Source organism: Scyliorhinus torazame, chromosome 19 (genome assembly GCF_047496885.1).
Source record: "Scyliorhinus torazame isolate Kashiwa2021f chromosome 19, sScyTor2.1, whole genome shotgun sequence".
NCBI classification, from domain to species: Eukaryota; Metazoa; Chordata; class Chondrichthyes; order Carcharhiniformes; family Scyliorhinidae; genus Scyliorhinus; species Scyliorhinus torazame.
In genome coordinates, this window is record NC_092725.1 from 99,651,145 (window position 1) to 99,665,371 (window position 14,227).

The following is a 14,227-nucleotide window of genomic DNA, read 5'->3' on the forward strand; positions in this document are numbered from 1 at the left end:
TGGAAGGTTTTCCCGTTAGCCTTGGGTGCATAAAAGTGTGAGGTGGGCTAATCTGATGGGCACCTCAGCCTGTTTTTACGGTGGGCGGGAAGTGGGGGGAGGATTGGTTGGGGAAGCTGGTGAGGTGTTGCAGACAGAGGATGGACCGATGAATGCACTTTTGTCCATACAGGAGAAGAGAAGCTGTAATGACATGGAGCACACTAACAGGTTGTGGGTGTCCAACCTGCTCATACGCAGCAAGTTCGAGATGGACACCCTGGAGTTGGAATGCGAGCATGGAACAAGGTCCACAGGTCGTGGGGATGCAGGGGTCTCGGGGAAAAGTACGAGTCCAGTGGACAGGTGAGAAACTCAGGGAGTGTGTAAGAAATGTAGGATCGTGTCATCTCCACTGAGATGTTCAAACCAAGAGCCCGCATTGCTCGTCCAATCACAGTGCCTCAGTGAGGCAGTTTCCCAGGGTGTCACTAAACCATCTTGCATTCACAGGCACTCTGTGATGATAGCTACTGACGTACTGTTTTCTCCCTCAGGTGCGTCATCCTCAAGGAGCAACAGAGACCCCGAGGACCCTCCACTGACACCCAAGGTTCCGTCACAGACAGAAGACCCATGTCACAGCTTCTCTCAGATCCATTCACCAGCACAGATACAGGCACGTCGGTGGCTGTTAGAGGGTCAGTTCCGTTGTTTTTTCACAAAGGTGAGAGCACTACACCCTCTTGACAACTATCTCCTTATGTTTGCAGCTCTTCCCATTTGTCTACATTCTCGCATCAGGAGTTGGTAGATGCAGGAAGGCAGAAGTCCAGCTTGCCAGCAATTGGAGGATTGCGGGAGACCAGGATAATATAGATTCCAGAGCAGATGATGAACCTCTGAAGTCGCCCATCAGGCGGCAGGTACTGGATGCCTAACGGGATGCATAGGAAGACCTTGAGATCCCTGAATGTCTGCATGCCGTAGTCCCTGTCTTGGAGGTGTCCATGCAGAGCATGAGCACTGCTCTGACCTGACATGATGTTCCGAACAGACAGTGTCCTCAACTGAGAGAGTAGAGCATCTCATGGAGAGACAGCTCCAGGAACAGTATCAGGAGTTTCAGGGGCTGTGTTTGGACCTCAGCAGCTCACTTCCAGTAATGGAAAGGCCCCCCCTGGTCACCCTGCTAGGTGCCTGTCCATCAGTGGTGAGCAGGGAGGTCCAAACTGACTTCACATTTGCAGATGAGCTGCATGTCTGCAATCTCCTCCCAGGATGACGTGGTGGTGGCAACAATTCCTCTGCCCCTCTGTCAGTGGCCACTGCATCTGATAAGGGCACAACGACTAAGGAATGCCTAAACATGGTGCTTGATTGTGCTTTATGTCCTTGATAGTGTTGGGCATATGAGTGACAAATGGGAAGAGCTGCAAACAAGGAGATCATTGACAAAAGGGTTAGAGGAACGTTCAGTAAGGAGGCCCCATCCTTTGCCTCACTTTCATGTCATGTCTTGGATGCCTTGCTGAAAGAACGAAGAATATAGGCCTCCCTGCCTCCCACATGGTTCATCACATCTGGAGACATGTCCTCACCCCGGGCCTCCTCCGACTGATCATCTGATTTATCATTTGAGTCATCCTCTGTGGCTTGTGAGCTGCTTTGCTGTCTGTTCTTCCTGACAGATCCAGGTTGTGCAGCACACACAACAATAAGTGAGACACACTCAGGAGGATATTGTAGGGCAATATTGGTCCAGGCAGTGGAACATCATCTTGAGCAACCCAACAGTCCTCTCACTTTACCACCATTATGGCATGACCTCTATTGTACCCCTCCTCCGCTTCTGTTCTTGGGTGTATGAGTGGTGTCATGAGCCACCTTTCATAGGATATCTTTTGTCACCTAGGAGTCAACCATCTAACTGAGTTGGAGTGACAAAGAGCCTTGGCTCCTGGGAGTGCACCAAGATGGGAGCATCATGGGAGCTGCCAGGATACCTGGCGGAGACTTTCAGCATCTGTGTCTTGTGGTCGCAAACCATCTAGACGTTTATGGAGAGGAAACTCTTTCTGTTGACTAAGGCACCCGCTGACTGGTGGAGCCTCAGTGGCCACATGAGTACAGCCTATGGCACCCTGAATGCGGGAGAACCCAGAAACTGCAGCGAAGCTTCTGGCTCAGGAACTTTAATAGCCTCATGAATCGATGGGCACCTACCCAGTTTGAGGCAATCTCTGGGTCAATAATGTGGCACAATGAGGTGGCACAATGAGGTCATAGTCACCCCAGAGAGGCAGAACCTCCTTAGCTCAGACATGTCCAGGTAGCTGGAGTCCTACCCTTAGGCTCTCATTGCAGGATAACCGCATATCCTACAGAGCCTTCCACCTTGCACTTGCTGCTGGCTCTGAACCCCCTCTGGCTGTCCCTCTACTTCCTCTGTTTGCGGACACCAGGCCGTCTCTTCCATCTGACCCTCACCTCAGTAGAAAATCCCCATTTTCTGGAATACATGAGCCACAGGATAATGCCCTGAATGATGCACTCAGCAGAAAGCCTCTAAGAAAGTTAGCAAGCCAAAAAGTTCTCCATAAAATACAGGACATGCAATGAACTGTCAGAAAACATAACCAACCCTCACCTGAACTCCGACCTACTTGGATTGCTACGACTCTGGTTGACTTTTATCCTATCCTGGATCAAATTTCAATTAAAACCCAGATGGCCGCCTGCTCGTATGGTTTGTACGCTGACTGTTAAATCGCACAGGCCATATAAAATTCAAGATAATTGTCTTTTTAATTGGGCTAAATTGGCCATTTAATTATCAACAGATTTCCTTTCAACTCTGACAAGTGCGCGGCAACTATAATTGGGCACAACAGCGTGATGCTGTCGGGAGGCCCGACTATTACGTGATTTCTAGCAAGTTTAGGTTGGCTGTGTGCCCATAAGATCTTAAGACATAGGGGCAGAATTAAGCACTCGGCCCATCGAGTCCGCTCCACCATCCCCCTTAGAACATAGAACATACAGTGCAGAAGGAGGCCATTCGGCTCATCGAATCTGCACCAACCCACTTAAGCCCTCACTTCCACCCTATCCCCATAACCCAATAACCTCGCCTAACATTTTTGGTCACTGAGGGAAATTTATCATGGCCAATCCACCTAACCTGCACGTCTTTGGACTGTGGGAGGAAACCGGAGCACCCGCAGGAAACGCACGCAGACACGGGGAGAACGTGCAGACTCCGCACAGACAGTGACCCAGCGGGGAATCGAACCTGGGACCCTGGCGCTGTGAATCCACAGTCCTATCCACTTGTGCTACCGTGGGCTGTCCAGTCTTTTACCTTCAACACATAACCCCTGATCCCCTTATTAATCAAGAACCTATCTATCTCTGTCTTAAAGACACTCAGTGATTTGGTCTCCACAGTTCGACATTCACCACCCTCTGGCTGAGGACATTTCTCATCTACTCTGTTTTAATGAATCGTCCCTTCAGTCTGGAGTTGTGCCCTCACGTTCCAGTTTTTCTTCTGGTGGAAACATCCTCTCCATGTCCCCTCTATCTAGGCCTCTCAGTATCCTGTAAGTTTCAGTAAGATTCCCTTCATCCTTCGAAACTCCAATGAGTACAGACCCAGAGTCTTCAACTGTGCCTCAGATGACAAGTTCTTCATTCCAGGCATCATTCTTGTGATAGTCCTCTAGACCCTTTCCAAGGCCAGCATTACCTTCCTTATATATGGGGCCCAATACTGCTCACAATACTCCAAATGGGTCCTGACCAGAAGTACATACCTTCCCTTGTGTTCCAGCCCTCTTGACATGAATGCTAACATTGCATTTGCCTTCTTAACTGCCGACTGAATCTGCACATTAACCTTAAGAGAATCTTGAACTAGGACTCCTAAGTTCCTTTGTGCTTCTGAATTCCTAAACCTTTTCCCATTCAGAAAATAGTCCATGCCTCCATTTTTCCGACCAAAGTGCATAACCTCACACTTTTCCACATTGTATTCCATCTGCCGTTTCTTTGTCCACTCTCCTAGCCTGTCCAAGTCCTTCTTCCGGCTCCCTGCTTCCTCAATACTACCCGTCCCTCTGCATTATCTTTGTATCATCTGCAAACTTAGCAACAATGCCCTCAGTACCTTCTTCCAGATCATTAATGTATATTGTGAAAGGTTGTGGTCCCAAACCGACCCCTGAGGCACACCACTGGTCACCGGCTGTCATCCTGAAAAAGACCCCTTTATCCCCACTCTCGGCCTCCTGCCAGTCAGCCAATCCTCTATCCAGGAAATGTAAAACTCTGACCTATATGTATTTCCAGCATGATAAATGTCACTAAATGTAATTCAGACAGCATTTTCAGATAATAGACCCACAGGAGACATTTTGTTATAAATGTAAGCTGGATTTCTAAAAATTCTACACAGATCAAAACGAAAGGTCACCATTGAACTGAAATGTAACTGGACCAGCCATGTGAATAAATAATTTGGTTACAAGAGCAGTTTAGAGGCTGGGAATTCTGCAGCGATTATCTCACCTCCTGACTCCCCAAAGATCAACGTCACCCACACCAAAGGCTTATGTGGCATCTCATCCACCGACTGAAACATTCTGTCCCTCCACCAAAGGTGCACATGAGCTGCAGTGAGCACTGCACAACTACTATTGTAGGTCATAGTAGTTCAAATATTGTCATGAGACTTTTAAATATTTCTGCTGTGCACTGGACGCCTACAACAAACCCCATCCAACATTCCAACATGGAATCAGTATGCATAAGCCCTCAGGTCTATTTTACACCTGGGATCCAATTTTTATGTGCCAGCATCAATTGGAAGATCTTTAATTAGCGTTGACAGCTGGTTGCAAGTCCCTGGCTTCTCTCCCATGTCAGAAAATCCCAGCATGGTAAGATTGGCTTTCATGTATTTCTTTGTAAAATTACTTTTTTTATGCATTCCCAGGATGTGGGCGTCGCTGGCAAGGCCAGGATTTGTAGCCCATGTCAATTGCCCTTGAGAAGGTGGTGGTGAGCCACCTTCTTAAATTACTGCATGTCCTGAGGCGTAGGTACATCCACAGCACAGTTAGGGAAGGAGTTCCAGGATTTTGACCCAGCAACAATGAAGGAACGGTCAACTTCCAAGTCAGGAAGGTGGTTGGTTCGGAGGGGAACTTGCAGATGGTGGTGTTCCCAGGTATCTGCTGCCTTTGTTCTTCCAAATGGAAAATATTGTGGTTTTGGGAAGCACCACTGAGGTATGTCTTGGTGCATTGCTGCAAAGCATCTTGTAGATGGTGCAGTACTGCAGCAACAGTGCAGCAGCTGTGCAGCGAGTAAATGCTGAAGATGGTGGATGGGGTGTCTATCATGTGGGGCTGCTTTTTCCTGCATGGTGTCGAGCTTCTTAATTGTTGCTGAAGCTGCACTCATCCAGGCACGTGGAGAGTGTTGGTTCACCCAAGGAGGAATTTACCTCCTGCCATTGCCCCAAAACCCTGCACATTCCAATTCCCCCTTGAATGTCTCGATTGGACCTGCCTCCACTACACTCTCAGGAAGCATGGGCGAAATTCTCTGGAAACGGCGCGATGTCCGCCGACTGGCGCCCAAAACGGCGCAAATCAGACGGGCATCACGCCGCCCCAAAGGTGCAGAATGCTCCGCATCTTTGGGGGCCGAGCCCCAACATTGAGGGGCTAGGTCGGCGCCGGACGAATTTCTGCCCCGCCAGCTGGCGGAAAAGGCCTTTGGTGCCCCGCCAGCTGGCGCGGAAATGACATCTCCGGGTGGCGCATGCGCAGGAGCGTCAGCGGCCGCTGACAGCATTCCCGTGCATGCGCAGTGGAGGGAGTCTCTTCCGCCTCCGCCATGGTGGAGACCGTGGCGGAGGCGGAAGAGAAAGAGTGCCCCCACGGCACAGGCCCGCCCGCGGATCGGTGGGCCCCGATCGCGGGCCAGGCCATTGTGGGGGCACCCCCCTGGGCCAGATCGCCCCGCGCCCCCCCCAGGATCCCGGAGCCCGCCCGCACCGCCTTGTCCCACCGGTAAGGTAGGTGATTTAATTTACGCCGGCGGGACAGGCATTTTAGCGGTGGGACTTCGGCCCATCCAGGCCAGAGAATCGAGCGGGGGGGGCCCGCCAACCGGCACGGCGCGATTCCCGCCCCCGCCGAATATCCGGTGCCGGAGACTTCGGCAACCGGTGGGGGCGGGATTCACGCCAGCCCCCGCCGATTCTCCGACCCGGCGGGGGGCAGGAGAATTTCGCCCCACATTCCAGACGCCGACCTAAAGTCAAAAGTAAAGCCGTCGTAGTCCACTTTCCCCTTGTGGGGGTGGGGGGGGGGGGGGGGGGGGGGAAGCTGACTGGTGGCGATTTAACCTGAGGATCACCATACCTCTGCCGAGGGGCAAGGTTGAAAAGGCAGACCTTCAAGAATAACCTCAGCTGGTATGGGAATTGAATCCGTGCTGACCTGCATCACAAACCAGCTGTCCAGCTAACTGAGCTAAACCGGCTTCAGACCCTGACCATTCGCTGCGTGAAAAATATTTTCCTCATGTCATTACTGCTTCTTTTGTCAATTACCATAAATCTGTCCCCCCTTGTTCTCAATCCTTCCACCAATGGGAACAGTTTCTCCCTATCTACACTGCCGAGACCACTCATGATTTTGAACACCTCTACTAAACCCAAGTATCATCATCCAGTATTTACACCTCGAACCAATCTGCTGTGGGACTTGTGTAATTAATTTGTTCTATTGAGTTGTTCTCGAGTGCTTTACTCTAATGCAATCTGATTATGCAAAGTGCTTAATTGCTAATAATTACACAGTTTGTAGCAGAATTGAAGTTCATCTTTGCAGAATGTTCTCGTCATTGTTAAATTACAGGAGAGAAAATTAATTTACAATAGATACATTCCAGGGGGATCTTCCACAACCAGCCTAATGTCTGCCCTTAGCAGCCCCCCCCCCCCTCCACCCCCCCCCCCCTGTTTTCCCCATGAACCTGACAAAATCCCGCACTATCCGTTTTCCCCATGAACCTGACAAAATCTTGCACTATCCCAAACCTGCCACAGATAGGATACTGATCACAGAAGGCCATTCTTCTTAAAAATAAACTAGAGGTCCCACAGCCTTCGGCTGAGGTTTGCCAACCCTCCAGGATTGGCCTGGAGTTTCCAGGAAGTGATGATCAACCTCCTGGACATTGGAGAAAAATCATCGGGACATTAAATAATGTTGAGTATTTTTTGTCATTTCCTTTGAACGTTTTCCTTTATCAGATATTAAAATATTGAAAATGGGGGCTGGAGGCCATTTGGCTAACAGTCAGTAACCATCCAATTGGGTAATGAGTCTTTTTGCTTTCCGATTGGTGTAGGAAGCCAGCGGGTCACAAGGGTATATGTGTTGGCCGACTAATGACTGGAGCCTGGGGACAAGTCATGTGATGAAACTTACAGAAATACATTTAATCGCATTTAGCCCCACTAAGTTACCATCGTGAGCTTTCTTTGCCTTGGGCTTGGTCCTTCCACGACCATCGATTTTCCAATTTTCCTCTGTCCCAGTTCATTGCTAATGCACATTTCCAGCGTGGGATGGGGTGAGAAGCTCTCCCAGTAGTGTACATCCACAATTCGTGTCCCAACTTAAAATCAGGACTTCTATATTTGGTGTACATATTACATATAGATTGTCATAATATTGACATAAACCAACAAGATGATAGTGCATTTAACTCTTCCCCACTATATTCTCAGTGCTGGGCCAAGGCTTTATTTGTTACTCTTCTTTAGTTACCCTGAGAAGGAGGTCTTTGTGGAACTGAGTGGTTGAGAGGCCATTTCAAAGGGCTCTAGAGTCAAACATAGAATTTACAGTGCAGAAGGTGGCCATTCGGTCCATCGAGTCTGCACCGGCCCTTACAAACAGCACCTCCCTGAAGCCCACGTATCTACCCTACCCCCATAACCCAGTAACCCCCACTTAACACTTTTTGGACACTAAGAGCAATTTAGCATGGCCAGCCCACCTAACCACCACATCTTTGGACTGTGGGAGGAAACCGGAGCAACCGGAGGAAACCCACGCAGACATGGGGAGAACGTGCAGACTCCACACAGACAGTGACCCAGCTGGGAATTGAACCTGGGACCCTCTTGCAGGGCGTGGCAGCTTTTGGTAGAAGTCCACAAACTATCAGGTTTATTGGATGGTGGAATTTGAATGCAGAACAATGGGATCATCAGACCAACCTTGTGACTATTGCACTGCTCCTATATGTATTTTCAATTCAGAACATATATTTAATTGAGTATTGAGCGACCAACAAACACCAGGGGAGAAATTCTCCGGAAACGGCACGATGTCCGCCGACTGGCGCCCAAAACGGCGCAAATCAGTCGGGCATTGCGCCGCCCCAAAGGTGCGGAATGCTCCGCATCTTTGGGGGCCGAGCTCAACTTTAAGGGGCTAGGCCCGCGCCGGACAAATTTCCGCCCCGCCAGCTGGCGGAAAAGGCCTTTGGTGCCCCGCCAGCTGGCGCAGAAATGACATCTCCGGGCTGCACATGCGCGGGAGCGTTAGCGGCCGCTGACGGCATTCCCGCGCATGCGCATTGGAGAGAGTCTCTTCCGCCTCCACCATGGTGGAGACCGTGGCGAAGGCGGAAGGGAAAGAGTGCCCCCACGGCACAGGCCCGCCTGCGGATTGGTGGGCCCCGATCACGGGCCAGGCCACCGTGGGGGCACCCCCCGGGGCCAGATCACCCCACGCCCCCCCCAGGGGGAGAATCGCGGTGGGTGGCCCGCCAACCGGCGTGCCGCGATTCCCGCCCCCGCCGAATATCCGGTGGTGGAGAATTCGGCAACCGGTGGGGGCAGGATTCACGCCAGCCCACGACAATTCTCCGACCCGGCGGGGGGTCGGAGAATCTCGCCCCAGAAATGGAAGGTTAAATAATAATGAGTATGAGACCAGTTCAATCTTTGACCAGAATTTTCCAGGATGGGAATCATTGTGGGCAGGAAGGTTGACAGATCAGCCAAAGGTCCGCTAACTCTTGGCGGGAATATGCATTGTGGCAGTGGGCGGGACTGGAAAATCCTGCCCTTTATGCCTAGCAAGTCACATTTGAGTATTATGAGAGGTTAGGATATGATGCTTGAAAGAAGTGGCATTATTTGCACCTGAGGCAGTTTAACATATTTTTGTTAAACGCATTTTATTACAAACTTGTATCAAAGCAGGTTACAGCAAGTAAACAGCCCGGGAAACATACTTCCCAACAGTAAACTATACAGTCTGTACAGATTATTCTCCTTTTTCCCCCCCCTCCCTCCCCATCAACCCCCCCCCCCCCCCCCCCCCCCCCCCCGGCAACAAATAGCTCCTCAAACACGGTCACAAACATTCCCCACCTTTTCTCAAACTCCCCTGCTGAGCCCCTTAACTCATACTTTATCTTCTCTAACCGCAAGAAGTCGAACACCCAACCAAGCTGCTACCCCCGGTGCCGATGCCAACCGCCACTCCAGCAAAATTCGTAGCCGTGCATTCAGAGAAGCGAAGGCGAGGCTGGCTAAACGGTTCGTGCTGAACCCGCACTTCTCCTTGTTGTAAGTGAGGTTTAGGAGAGTAGCGGTGTGGAGAAATTTAGCGAGATTGGCATCGTGGTCCTGCTGAGCATGGCCGCAGATGGTGACATTGTCTAGGTACAGAAAGGTGGCCCGCAACCCGTACCGGTCGACCATTCGGTCCATCTCCCTTTGGAAAACCGAAACCCCGTTTGTGACGCTGAAGGGGATCCTAAGGAAGTGGTATAGGCGGCCGTCTGCCTCGAAGGCGGTGTATGGACGGTCCGATTTACGGATGGGGAGCTAGTGGTAGGCGGATTTCAGGTCTACCGTTGAGAAGACCCGGTACTGCGCAATTTGGTTAACCATGTCAGATATGCGTGGGAGGGGGTACGCGTCAAGCTGTGTGTACCGATTGATGGTCTGGCTGTAGTCCACGGTGTTTCTCCCCAGTTTTAACTACTGCCACTTGAGCTCTCCAGGGGCTGTTGCTGGCCTCGATGATGCCTTCCCGAAGCAGCCACTGGACTTCGGACCTGATGAAGATTTTGTCCTGGGTGCTGTACCGTCTGCTCCTGGTGGCGACGGGTTTGCAATCTGGAGTTAGATTGGCAAAGAGGGAAGGTGGGTCGACCTTTAGGGTCACGAGGCCGCACACAATAAGGGGTGGTAAGGGCCTGCTGAATTTCAGAGCTAGGCTCTGGAGGTTGCACTGGAAGTCCAGGCCAAGGATTAGTGCAGCGCAGAGGGTAGGGAGGACGTAGAGGCGGAAGCCGCTGAATTCTACGCCCTGGACCGTGAACGTGACCGTACAGTACCCCCGGATCGCTACGCAATGGGATCCGGAGGCCAGGGAGATTTTTCTGGTTGGCGGGGTGTATCGTGAGGGAGCCTTACCGTATCCGGGTGTATGAAGCTTTCGGTGCTCCCGGAGTCCAGCAGGCAGGAAGTTACATGTCCGTCGACTTTCACGCTGGTGGATGCGTTGGTCAGGTTATGCGGACGAGACTGGTCGATTGACATGGAGGCGAGTCTTGGTTAGTCGTCGGGTAATGGGGCGGCTGGTGAGCCCGAGTCCTGGAACGCTGGTGGATCCCATGTGCTGAGGGGTAGACAAGATGGCGGCGCCTGAAGATCTTGAGGGCTACAAAATGGCACCGCCCATGGAATGCATGTTGCGGGGGTGGAACAAGATGGCGGCGCCCATGAAACGCACGTGTTGCGCGGAGGGGAAGATGGCGGCACCCACTGGCCGCACATGGTCTGAGGGGGGGGATGGTGGCGCCCATTGTCCGTGACCGAGGGGGGTGGGGGCGATAGCGGCTACTGGGCGGGCCTAGCAACACCGCATCAAAGTGGCCCCTCTTCCCGCAGGCTTTACAAAGGGCAGCACGGGCCGGGCAGAATTGGCGGGGGTGCTTCTGTTGGCCGCAAAAATAGCATCGGGGGCCCCCGGGGTTCGTTGGCTGGCGTGCAGCGCAGGCGTATTGGGTGGGCAGCGCCCCCGCTGGGGCGGCTGGCTGTGGGGTCCACGAAGCATAAGAGGGGTGGGCCGTGTGGCTGGGGGTGTAGGACTGGATGTTGCGCAGGGCAACCGTCATGGAGAGCGCTAGCGTTTTAGTCTCTGCGAGGTCACGCGTGGCCCCTTCTAGGAGCCGCTGGCGTATGAGATCTGACCCAATTCCAGTCACAAAAGCGTCCCCATAAGGAGGTCTGAGTGTTCCGTGGCCGCAACGGCCTGACAGTCACAGTCCCGGACTAGTGGGATTAGGGCCCGCCAGAAGTCTTCTATGGACTCACCAGGGAGTTGAGAGCGAGTGGCGAGTGCGTGCCTGGCGAAGAGCGTGTTCGTTTCCTGTGCGTAGTTGTCCTTGAGTAGAGTCATGGCTTTGGCATAGTTCGGCGCGTCCTGGATTAACGGAAAGACTTTGTAGCTCAACCTGGAATATAAAATCTGAATCTTCTGAGCCTCCGGAACAGGGTTTGGCGCCGCGTTGATATACGCTTCGAAGCAAGCTAGCCAGTGCTGGAAATCCTTTCTGGTGTCGATTGATTGCGGATCCAGCTGCAGGCGATCCGGTTTGATACGGAGGCCCATCCTTAGAAACTGATAGCAATAAATTGAGGCACGATCAATTGGACAAAAGACGATAGTTGATTCCAACTGAGGCTTTATTGCTATCAGATGTGTGGCCTCCCACAGCAGCTGCCAAAATGGCTGCTGGCTGGAGGACACGCATATTTATACAGGCAGGGACTACTGGCGAAACTGTAGTACAGGTCCTACCATACATCACCTAATACAGATGTGGAGGTGCTGGCGACTGGGGTGAGCACAGTAACCTGGTGTGTTGTAAGACTTCTTACTGTGCTCAAAAGACTTCAAAGGTTTCCACCACATTAAAGGCATAATCTTCACCTTCATCTCCTTTGAACCTGGAGCACCCCAGCAAGCTTGTGAATGGTGCATCCTGCCCACCAATGACATGCAAAATATTTGCATTATCCTGCCGAGTCGGGGCGGAAGCACAACTGGACCATCAGGAAAGCCGCTACGGCCAGCTGGGTGGGACCAAAGATTTGGGACCAATTTGTTGCCAAGCGCAATTCCCAAATTTGCCTCGACATGGGATTCTGCGCACAATTGGGATTCCTGGTCTTAGTGGCAGGGAGCAGAGAATCCCCCTCTCCTCCATTTTCTTTTTTAAAGGTATTTTATTCCAAACACATGTAACAACAGCAGAATACAAACTACAGTCTATAAAGTCACTGTCCACAGTTTGTACCATCTTTCCCCTTTTATCCCCTCCACCCCCCCCCCCCCCCCCGCAACGAACAACGCCTTAAATAGCATCATGAACAGCCCCCACCGCTTCTCGAAGCCCTCTTCTGACCTGCTCAACTCGAACTTAATCTTCTCCAACCAGAGAAAGTCGTACAAGTCCCCCAGCCAGGCTGCCACGCCCAGTGGCGTATCCGACCTGCAATTTAACAAGATCCTTCACCGGGCAATTAGAGAGATGAAGGCCACAACATCAGCCCCCTTCCCCTCCAGCAGCTCCGGCTCCTCCAAGACCACAGAAAACTCCAGGTCTCACACTTCTCACACCCATCGGTCACCCCCTGGAAGAACCCACTCAGCCTCGCCCGAGTTATGTGCACCTTATGCACCACCTTGAACTGAATCAAGCTCATCCTCGTGCAAGAGGAGGTTGAATTCACCCGCTGCACCGCCACACACCACAGCCCTCAACCTATTTCACTGCCCAATCCATCCTCTCATTTACTCTTTTTAAAATAAATTTAGAGTACCCAATTAATTTTTTCCAATTAAGGGGCAATTTAGAGTGGCCAATCCACCTCGCCTGCACATTTTTGGGTTGTGGGGGCGAAACCCACGCAAACACGGGGAGAATGTGCAAACTCCACATGGACAGTGACCCAGAGCCGGGATCGAACCTGGGACCTCGGCGCCGTGAGGCTGCAGGGCTAACCCACTGCGCCACCGTGCTGCCCCCCCCCCCATTTACTCTTGATCCTCACCACTTTCCCTGACCTGTTCCCCCAATCACCTGTATATATCTCCAATCCTGCCCTCCCCCACATCATCAGGAAGCAGCAGTTGCTCCAACAGTGTGTACTCTGACCACTGGGCCCTCCACTCTTTTCATGCAAAATCCCTCACCTGCATATACCTAAACTCACTGCCCCTCAGCAGCTCAAACCTCTCCCGCAGCTCATCCAGTCCTGCAAACTTCCCTTCCGAGTTCAAGTCCCTAACCCGCTCCAGCCCCACCTCCCTCCATTTCCCATCCATCCCATCATCTCCCTCGGCTTGAACCTATGGTTCCTTCTCAGTGAAGTCAGCACCGACATCCTTTCCAACTTAAAATGCCTCCTCAACTGGTTCCACATCCTGACCGTCGATTGCACCACTGGGCTCCCCGTGTATTTCCCCAGACTTAGTGGCTCCAGTGTCTTAACTCGCACCTCTCACCCTTGTGTTCGCTGACCTCTATTGGCTCCTGGTCAATCAATCGCTTGATTTCAAAATTCTCTCCTTGTTTTCAAATCCCACCCTTCCCCATCTCTGGAATCTCTTCCAACCCCGATGTTATAACCCCAGTGGAGGTCCCGGAATCAGGACTATACGATTTCCCGTGACCTCCCAGGAATATGAACTTTCCCTTTAAGACAAGAAGGCCTTCCGTTTTAAGGGGGTGGGGTTTCCCCTTTACAAGCGGAGCCTCAGTTGTATAAAAACCCCGGCCTAGCTGCAGGTTGGGGAAGTAGACCCTGGGGGGAGTGGAGGAGAGAAGGAGTGGAGGAATGGAGGAGTATTGTAATTGTATCAAAATAAACCTTGTTCTGTAATTTCTACTTTTGTTGATGTGGTCTGCATACCGCAGATTCAGCACCCCACCACCATTCACAATCTCTGTGCTCCTCATATTCTGACCTCTTTGTGCATGCCCAATTTTAATTTCTCGACCATTGGTAGCCGTGCCTTCAGTTGTCATGGTCCCAAGCTCTGAAACACCTTTTCAAAATCTCTCAATCTTGGTCTCCTCCTTTAAGTCGTTCTTTAAAACCTGCCTCTTTGATCAAGCTTTTGATCAG

At 51.7% G+C, this 14,227-nt stretch overlaps 1 protein-coding gene across 3 annotated transcripts in view; it reads left to right on the forward strand.

Moving 5' to 3' along the window:
* The window catches only part of LOC140396358 (protein arginine N-methyltransferase 8-like), a 108,656-nt gene that overhangs the window by 44,485 nt on the left and 49,944 nt on the right, over nt 1–14,227 (forward strand). For 2 of the 3 annotated variants that reach the window (XM_072484915.1, XM_072484914.1), the window contains exons 2-3: nt 173–345; nt 537–706. The exons of the other annotated variant lie outside the window; for it this stretch is intronic. In XM_072484915.1, the coding sequence (XP_072341016.1) occupies nt 189–345; nt 537–706 (327 nt within the window). In that variant the 5' untranslated portion in view covers nt 173–188. The remainder of the gene's footprint in view (nt 1–172; nt 346–536; nt 707–14,227) is intronic. 3 annotated transcript variants of the gene reach the window in all.